Genomic DNA, 10,279 nt, shown 5'->3' with positions numbered 1-10,279 from the left:
TAAACTCTACCACTAAAACACATAGCTTTATTCTTTGAGCACTTGCTTTCTTCAGCCTAATGTTTTAAATCCCACAGCAGTTCATTGCCAGTCCCATCGCAAGCCTTGTCACATTCCCGTAAAGAAAGGGCTGAAATTTAAAATGTGTTCCTTATCACTAATTATATTTACTCAGGGAACTAGTGGCCTTTTCTGATTTTTGGACAGGAATTTCTGTCTTTTTGTAGATAAGAGATATGCTCTGATGGTTTGTGTGTGTGTGTGAGTGTGCGTGCGCACATTTCCTCTTCCTCCTTCCTCCAGTGTTCCAAGGTTTGGGAGGTTTGACACTGAATACCCTACCACCACATCAGCACGAGAAGCCTTGTACTTGAAGTCCTGAGTGTGCAAACTGAGGTGTAGGGATAAAGGAGATAGGGTGTACGGATGAAGAGGCTAGGGTGTTGGGGTATTTGTAAACATTTAATTTTGTGAGTCAGTCACAGAATTAAATAATGAACTATATGAAGACAAAACAGTGACAATGACATTCCATGAAACTGGTCAACTGATGCAGCATTCAGCAGGAACATATGGTATTCAGCATAAGAAAGTAAGTGTACATATGGAAATTTAATATATCATAGGCTTTTGTTGTGTATATAAAAATTCATGTATATAACAAAATATACTGTTGCCTCTCGTTGTATTTAAACACCTTCAATAGCAGTTTATTACAGCATTCATTTCAGATAGTCTTTTATGTAGTTCTTATTGTAGGGCACTGTTTATCTTGTTTAACAAACTCTAGCACTTATTGTTTATAGCACTTATCACTGTTTAAGATAGACCTTATGTATTTTGCACTTCTAGGTATCAGCATTCATTCCTGTATTCTACAGTATTCTAGTTCATTGGTATGTTAATTCTAACCTACTGTACTGTACTTGGATATATTCTATGAGTAAATGACAAAGCACTTTTCTAAGTCCCTCTGGATAAGAGCGTCTGCTGAATACCGTAAATGTAAATGTAAATGTAAATGTAGTTCTCATCATTCCAATTTAGATTTTTGTTGCCTGCATAATAAATTGATTATTAATACTAGAGCAGCCATTAGTGTTAGTATTAAAGCCGAGAGAAAGCTTACAACATCCAGAGAGTGGTAAGAGTACCAGGGCATCTTATAGGACTTGGTGTGCAGCCCCTTTATAACTTTATAACTTTATCCTGTTGAGAGGATGCATGGGCCTGTCCTGGTGCAGTCTAGATAGTCTTTGCATATTGTCTCTGTATGATGGCTGCTGTAGGACAATTTGTACTGCTTTCAGGAAGTCCTAGCTTTTCAATTTAACGACATCAAGAACAACAGCAGCTCCTCATACCTGAAGATGTAGTAAGTTCTCAAACTGGTCAAATGGTAATGGGAGACCTAGCACTGGAACACCATGGTAGATAGACTCAAACTCCATTAGTCCCACCATGGCTGACAAACACTCGGGTTCTGGGGTGACCCAGCAAGTCATTCTGGGGAAGCCATTTAATCAGCAGGGTGTTGTTGCCTGGATTATTGGGGCGCTTACCCAGATGTCCCCAGATCACCCTCTGGGGTAACTGAGCAAATGCAGCAGCAATCACGTACCTAATGACATAATGATGATACCGTACTCTCCAGACCCATCCACAAACTCCTGCAGCTCCACTGATAATTGCATTGCAGTTTTGCACTGGAACCCCCAATGTAGATGATATTGGGCATGGTGAGCCAAGGGAATTCAAAGATAAAGTCCAACCTCATCAGCCAGATGCCAACGCCCTGAAGGAAATGATAAAAACTGGTGTCGGGTCCAAAGTAACATGTCATCAGTGCAGCATAGTGAGAACTCACAATGAAGCGGTCAATGCACACGTTCAGAGCATAATGAAATGCGTTCTTCTGCCTTTCACTGAATGTCATGTGTTCTGAGAAGACACAGCCTGACTTTGGGATAATGAGCAACAAAGTGCCCCTCTCCACTGGTGAGCCACTGTACATTAAACACAATCGGTAGTGTAAGATTGGCTCGAACCCAGGTCAGCTAAGTGATGACACCAACAGCCTACTGGGTGAGCAACCACACTCTAACAATGGTGGGCCCATGTGCAAAACAGTTAGCTCTTGGATCAGGTAAAACAAAATGAAAAAAACTAAACACCACACCGAGTGTGGAAAAAGGGAGAACAAAGAATGCCACGGGAAGAAATTGTTTTTCCAAAACAAAACCAGAAAACAGGGAGGAACTTGAATGGCTAAGGGAAGCCTCAGGAGATAGACAGACTCGAGAGGGAAAACTGGAGAGAGGAGGGGACATGTAAAAACACAGACACCCTCACAGACAAGAAGTGAGGTGTAGCACGAAGGCACATAGACCTCAATACCTGAGGCGCTTGACCCAGAACTTTGGCAAAAACCCAGCACTGAATGACTGGGTCACTGGGCTTATATAAGGTCTAGCCCATCCTGTGTTAAGCCTGATTAGTGGCGTGCCTGACTCGATGCCTCCCTCTGGTGGCCGGAGGGGGTCTCGGCCTGGCACCAACCCTTACAGGTAAACCCAGTCTGTGGGCCACGAGCGCCCCCACAGGAATTCCAGGGTCAATCAGAACAACATCATAGTATGCAGATTTTTTCTGCTCCATCAGGGTCTTGTTTTCAAACATCTCCACTACCATTTGACTCGCCTGTCAGTGAATTTCTGACAGTGTGGTTAACATCTGCCAGTAGAATTTCATGAATGCCAGAGGAGAGCCCCCTCCTCACTGAATTTCCAGCATCTTGCTAAGGAAGGAGACAAAAAAGTCTTGGTGCTCGATGATTACGCCCTCGTGAAGGGAAACCGTAATAGACGTAATCCATAGTGCATTCACTTCGATAATTCATTGTTCCAAAACACATCACAACACAACACCCTGAAGTTTGAGTTTTACACACTAGACACACATGACCATGCACTGAAGCATTCTTCCAGGATATGAAAACACCACATTTCATTTCATGCATATTCTTGTTAGCTTTAGTTTATACAACAGACAATTTCACAAATGCAGAAACAGTTTGGAAAGGGTTTATATTCTGTAACTTATATCAGAACAAAGGAAAATAATGTTTTGTTATTTTACCCTGCATCTCAGTCCCACTGTGCTGTGCAGTGAACTATGTGTAGCCCCACCCCTCTGTTTTTTCTCTCTACTGGTAGTTTCCAGAGAGCGGCACAGACCCCAAGTCCTGCAATTACCACGATATTTGGGAGAGAGAGACTGAGAATGGACAAATACGAACTTTTTATAATGGCTGCAAATATATTTGTGTGTGTATGTATTTGTCAGTGTAAGACACAGGAAAAATAAATTCCTTGACCCAACTGAGTTTAGTTCATAGGTAATCTAACAACAACAACAACAATAATAATAATAATGATAATAATAATAATAATAATAATAATAATAATAATAATAATAATAATAATAATAATACATTTTATTTATAAGCGCCTTTCAGGATACTCAATGACACTTCACAATAGCAAATGAAAACATGATAAGAATTATAAGAAAAAATAACAGGGTAAAACACAAGAATAAAAAAAAATGACAACCCAATAGATAAATGAAAATTAAAATAGAGATTAAGACATGGTAAAAGTTACAGTAATGAGTGACTGGACAAAAACACCACTATGATAAAATAACAAAGCTGTGAGGCAATAGAAATAAAAAGGATTTACAGATCAGGAAAGGCAGTCTGAAAGAGAAAAGTTTTAAATGCTTTTTGAGGGCGGATAGTGTTGAGCAGAGGTGGCGGTGCAAGGGGACGGAGTTCCAGAGCTTTGGGACTGCAACGCTAAAAGGACTATCACCATACGTGTGTAGTTTGGCAGGAGGAACAGCCCACTTGAGCATCGGCAGACCAGAGCCACCGTGAGGGATTGTGTCTGGACAACAGAGCAGAGAGGTCATTTTTGTACATGCAGCCTGCCTGTGCTTCTTATTAATTGCAATGACGATGTTAGAGATTCAAATTGCTTGATAATATAGAGAAAATATCATATACATGAAAATTTTAATTTTATCACTTATCATTGAAGCACATGTCCAAGTTACAATGATCACAAATGTGCCCAGTGATGACAAATGTCGATCACAGAGCTGTTTGTTTTACGTTTAGTTAATATCCCCGATATTACGCTAAAACCAATGACAGCAGTTTCACACTTGACCTACAGTCATGGATCTTTGCGTAATTACCCGTCAACGTCCGAAATGAAAGTAAATATTTGCTTTCCTTTCCCAGTTCGATAATGGAGGAGGAGGCTGCACGGATGAACATTTAACGAGTCAAGGCCGTACAACCGCACTTCTTGTCCGGTACAAGAACTCGTTACTCTCGAGTGTTAAAAAAATGCGCTCTTTTACGTTTATTTTGCCGCTCCTAAGCGAATTATTAAGTATTTGTGGCGGGGATGTTGGCGATTTCTCGCCCTGTTTAAATTATTTCTACCGAGCTTGCCCTCCTCGAGGTATCTCAGGAATTCCGATCTGTCAACGCTATGAGAACCGATATCACTTCGCGACACTGTACAGTCATGAGCGTCGCACGCCATGGTTTTCGGCGTACGTCTACTCGCCGCCAAAGGACAAGAGACCCAAGAGCGTCTGGAAATATGAACCACAGGTGAGTATAACACCTGGACCATCTATTGGGCAGGGATGACACTTATTTGCCGTATTACCGGTTGTTAATAAAGAAAAGTATTACGTGCTAGTAAATTGGACTGGTAGTCCACGTGAAACTAACGACAGAAAAAGCTTAAAAACAACGTCCTACTTTCTATCGCAAATAAAAAATAATGAGTAAACTCAATTACAGGCATGCGCAGCCACGTTAGTTAATATTGTCAGCCCTTTATAGTCAGTAGTGTGACAACACAGCTAAACCATGGATAATATACAATATAACTTTTTAACGTTCTTTATTATACAGTAGATCAGGAGCACAATTGGAGCAGGGAAAGAGAAAATTATAGTACAATTTTTGCAGTTGACATATGTTCAGTCTTTGGGGAGGGGGTGGTATTTTAAAATTTCTGTACCTCAGTAATGTCCCATTTCATTTTCACACGTTTGAAAACAGGATTCATGCTCTAACCAACCACTTAAGCAACAAGTACTTTGAAATGTCTCTTCGGTAAGAAGGAAATGAGCCGAGTCGTACTTGAGAACCGTACCTTTTATCGAACGTTATCATTAGTTTCATTAAAGGCATAATGAGTAGGACTTGTGAATAGGTCTCGGAAAGAAACTGAGCAATACGTTTGTGACTTCTCTCTCTCTCTCTCTCTCTCTCTCTCTCTCTCTCTCTCTCTCTCTCTCTCTCTCTCTCTCTCTCTCTCTCTCTCGCTCTCTCTCATATGTATATATAATATAAAATCTGGTGGATTTCACAAGCTCATGACACCCCTTGAATGGGCATGCCATCCCTGGTGAGATCTCTAGACAGAAACCTTGAAAGTAACCAAGACGGAAAGAGGGGAAACACATTGGATGGAAATCCATCTGAATCTTACCAGAAAGGATGTCACAGCTACTAAGGGGTTGTCCATGGACTATACCTTGTTAATGACATTGAAAGTGATATTAACTGACATTGTATCGGGTTATCTTTGACTGATCAAGCAACCTAACCACACTCATTCATTGTCTTGAAAGTTTTAATGACAGTTGGTGTATCTTTTTTTGGGGGAGAATCTGCTTTGAGATGGGCACATATGGACAAAAGTATCATCATGTGATTAGGCCAAATTACAGGAATGCCTGAAGGCACCAAAGCCATAGTGATCATTCATCTGGAATGCTTATCAACTTCAGATTAGACAATACTGTGAAGGCAACAGTACTGTGGTGACAATTTACAAATGGTATATTTTGCATCCCTTTTGACTTTTTGTGTTGATATTGCAGGGAATACTCCTTTAATAAATGCATACATGCAGACAAATCACCACCACATGTGACAATATTACTCACACAGTTGTGCACCAACACAGACTACATAATAGTCAGCAGTTTTAATGAGATTAAGCAAGCATCAAACGGCACGCAAAATGGAGAAGAAGCAGCTCTGAGAGAGAAGTAGAACTCTGCTGTGGTTTGACACAGAGAGGAATAATGCTGTGTTAATGTACTTGTTCGCTCACTCTCTGTATGGTTCCCATCAGAGACAAGACTTCCTCCATTCCTCCATAACTCAACCAGAATTTGCATACCTGTAGCCCCAGGGTATTCGCTCTCTCTCTCTCTCTCTCTCGCTCTCTCTCTCTTTCTCTCTCTCTCTCTCTCTCTCTCTCTCTCTCTCTCTCGCACATAAAGATTGCTTGCAAAAATATCATAAACAATCCTATAAGGTTATGTCCACCTCTCTTGCCCCTCCAGTTGGCTAACTCTCATTCGGACGGCAACATGGTCCCGTTCCCACCACCGCCGGAAAAAGTGGACCAGAATGTAGTGGAGAGCCAAGCCGTGCAGCAGGACTACATCAACTCCACCTACACACGCGGGCACCTGAGCCCGAGCCTGCACCACAGGGATAGTGAGAGTCGGAATGCCACCTTCACCCTCACCAACATTGTGCCGCAGCGGGCCGGCTCCAACAATGGTCCCTGGGCCAGGCTAGAGGCCAAAGTCAGCAAGAGCCTGGCAGCGCACTGTCTGGGCGACGCCCATGTGGTGACAGGGGTGATCCCATACATGAGCGAGCGTTGGCTGAAGGATGAGAACAGGGTGGCTGTACCTGAGTACCTGTGGTCAGCATACTGCTGCTGGAACTATACGCAGGACCTCCCTAAGAGCCTGGCGAACATGTACCCAGCGTTCGCTGCCATCGGGAGGAATGACCCTGACAGCTCAGAGGAGATCGTGCCGGTTGACCGATGCCGGAAGAAGGCCGAGCTCGGCTATGACGTGCGGACCATGGCCCTGTCCGCCCTGGAAATGTACCTGACGCAGAGGTATGGAGTGCCGGTTGGCGTCTTCCACAAGCAATGCACCAGATCAGAACCTTCTGGCAGAAGCTGGGAACCTGTCTAAAGGACCGATGAGGATCTTTAATATTTCAGGAATGTTTGAAATAGCAATAGCAGGTGTAAACAAGGTGCTATTTTATTGAAAATGAGCCAAAATGATCAATGTTACACTTTAATCAAAGTTCCATCTTAAATCAAATATGCATTTTTAAAATTAACCATTTTTTCTTCCTCCAGCATGGGAATTTTAGAATAGTTTTTAAAATGTTTTACATACAGAGTATCTAGTTAGAGAGAAGACTTGATTTAACTAGAAAATCACTAGGATAGTAAATGTTGATGTTGGGGAAAAAAACTGAAATTGTGATCAAGATCGAAATAACATTTTATAGATAAACTTAACCATGTGATTTAATCTTAAAGCTACAACACTGATCTAATAGGTTACTGTGCAACACCACGCAGAGTTTCATTACAGTACTAGTCAAACGCTGACATAATGTACAAGAATTTTAGGCATTAAATTAACTAGTGAACATAAAATTACATGTTTGTTAGAGGTCTGAGCTAACATTTAAAAGCCTTCTGAAAATACTAAAAAATGAAGTTACTTGTCAAGATTATACGCATATATGTAGAACTGTATTAGCTAAATAATGGTGGTTCTATGGTATCAGCATTAGGTGGCAGTATTTGTTTAAAAAATTAAGCCCAAATTTTATAATAATTATGTTTATGGAAGTATAGCAAGTAGAACAACTTGTCACATTCACGTATAAGTTGTAGCGTCATAAGTTTACATATTGTTGTTCAGGATGAGGCTTTTAATTTTGAATAGTCCAATAGTCCCATACTGTTAACATTCCTATACCTAGTAATTTTGTTTCTCTCCATTTCATTTGTGGTATTGCTTACATGACTCATGACATATATTAATAAACAAACTCCTTGAATTCACTTGACTCTGGAATTTAAATTAATTTAGGACTAATATAGACTAATATAGTCTTTTAGGCAGGACTCATCTCTGGAAGTTTGGATGTTTGGTAATATAGCTTTCTTTGTTTGTTCGTTCATATCCCCATTTATTTTGGATTACTTTGGGCAACATAAAGAAATCAATTACTGGTCTTTTTTTAAATTTCCAGGTCATTGCTAGTGCTGCATATATCAACATAAAGTGATCAAGAAAAGCCAATCATAATCCAGCCTTAAACAGCCTTGAGTACAAAACATGATACGATACCACACAATATACATCAAGCAAGAACCACTGCTACAACGCATATTTGTTTATAAATCACTCATACAAATATTTTTGCCAGTTTAACTGTACTTACGATTTTCTCTTGGGTAAGAGCGAAATGTATCCATGGATGGATTAATGGATTGAATCAGATTAAAAAGCACTTGTTTTTAAATACATTTATTCATAGAAATTATAAATATAGTACATGCGCCTCCAATTTTAACAGTGATACTGTAACCTCAATACAATGTATTGGAAAGAAAAGAGTTCATGACATGTGTTGTCACATCTGTATTTCACTTGAATCGGTCCTATTTTGGTCATACACAGCCTTGCTTAAGATAGATGTCTGCTTTACTTGTTTTGTTTTTTGTCTGTGTCTTCGTCGTGGTGTGGCTCTTATGTTCTAAGACCTACAACACAAGTAACTTTCCCATTCCAGCCTTTTCAACTTTTTCACACAGCTCCCCCTGGTGACTGACCTGAACAGAGATAAAGAGTTGTTACGTGTCAGCAGAGATGCTACAGTCTCTATGTGTATGCTCATCTGACATGTGTGTCTGACAGAGGGGTCACTCAGTGTAGGTGTATGGTGTGTAGCCAGCTTTTAGCATTTCAGCAAGAGTGCTGATTTGTTAAAGTGTGGGTCAAATTAAAGGCAGATTTCCGCATTTGATAGCAACACCAGCATGTCTGTCCTAGTACTGCACATTTCAGAAATAGAGTTCTGAAGGTTTGCACTGTGCAAAATCAACTCTGACAAATCTTTCATCTCTACACATTATTTATACTTCAGAGAAAGCAACCTGCGATTAAGAGCCATAGGTTTTATGAAAAACTACAACCCAGAAGAAGGAGCTTCCTCTTTATTGCCAAAGCATTTTCCTTTGGATATGCCATAACAATAAAAGTACTTTTCTTTTATAAGTACACCAGAAATGTCCCTCTTCCAGTCTAGATGACCCAGCATTCAGGAACAAATGGAAGTCAACTCCAAACAAGTGTTCCCTGGATCTTACACTGAGATACATTCTGAGAATGCAGAGACATACTTTATTATTACCTCTTATTACTCATCGTACCCCTACTATGCAGGAAAATAAGACCTGCCAGCGACCTAAGCAGTATGTTACAGATAACTTGGCTTGTTTGTTATTGCTTAAATGTTGCTTTTTGATAAAAACTTTAGACATTGGACACTCTGGCATGTTCCTCTTTTCCAATGGCAGCAGCATTCAGTTACTAATATATTGTGTTTGCACCTTTTACACAAGCAGAATGTGTGTTATGCATCAGTCCCTGTCCCTTTATTCTGACTTCTTTACAGATTATGTGATTACTTTTGCAATATTGTTGCAATGAAATGTTAGTGGCAGAAAATAATATTAACTCAAGTTGTACTCAGTCATAATTATAAGTCGCTTTGGATAAAAGCATCAGCTAAATGCCATAAATGTACATGTAAATGTAAACTTGTGTTCTGTTACTACAGTTAATGGGGGTGGGGGCGTATTCCTAATCCTGGGCCCCTCATGTCTTTTTCTTCGTTATTTCTTGGTGCTGTCACACTCAATTCAAGCTATCAGCTAATTGGCAGAAATTTTAGCAATGGAATCATATATGAAAACAGACACCGTGCAGTTGGGGGGGTTGTCAACATGTGACTGTTGAGATTGTAGGTCCAAATCATTGTATTTATAAATAAATGTTGGAGAATTTATTAAAATTGATTGTTTAAATAAACCAATCAACAATAATATGGTATTGTTTATATTTTATGAAATAAGACATTGCCACAATAGAAAAAAAAAACAACAACATTCTACTGACATCTTAAACCAACAATAATATAAGAGCCAGAACCTACATTTTACATTCAGTTTATAATCCATATATGTAGGAGGAATTTGTTTTGGTGAAATTGGCATTTACATGATTGTCACGGACGCCGCCTCCTCCCAGGTGTCTCCCCGTGTGTGTGTGCGTGTGTGTG

The 10,279-nt window shown here is 40.1% G+C and overlaps 1 protein-coding gene and 1 pseudogene across 1 annotated transcript; one reads left to right on the top strand and one right to left on the bottom strand.

Moving 5' to 3' along the window:
• Nucleotides 1-854: 854 nt before the first annotated feature.
• On the bottom strand, nucleotides 855-3,208 carry LOC118242180 (UDP-glucuronosyltransferase 2B20 pseudogene; annotated as a pseudogene).
• A 361-nt stretch (nucleotides 3,209-3,569) lies between these two features.
• Nucleotides 3,570-7,994, top strand: LOC113568050 (endonuclease domain-containing 1 protein-like). Its single transcript, XM_081696521.1, has 2 exons — nucleotides 3,570-4,690; nucleotides 6,448-7,994. Exons 1-2 carry the CDS (start codon nucleotides 4,418-4,420, stop codon nucleotides 7,099-7,101), a joined length of 927 nt encoding a protein of 308 aa, XP_081552647.1. The 5' UTR covers nucleotides 3,570-4,417; the 3' UTR covers nucleotides 7,102-7,994.
• Nucleotides 7,995-10,279: the final 2,285 nt, after the last annotated feature.

This window comes from Electrophorus electricus, chromosome 14 (genome assembly GCF_041902795.1).
Source record: "Electrophorus electricus isolate QZ-2024a chromosome 14, ASM4190279v1, whole genome shotgun sequence".
Classification (NCBI taxonomy): domain Eukaryota; kingdom Metazoa; phylum Chordata; class Actinopteri; order Gymnotiformes; family Gymnotidae; genus Electrophorus; species Electrophorus electricus.
This window is presented reverse-complemented; position numbering and strand designations above follow the sequence as displayed.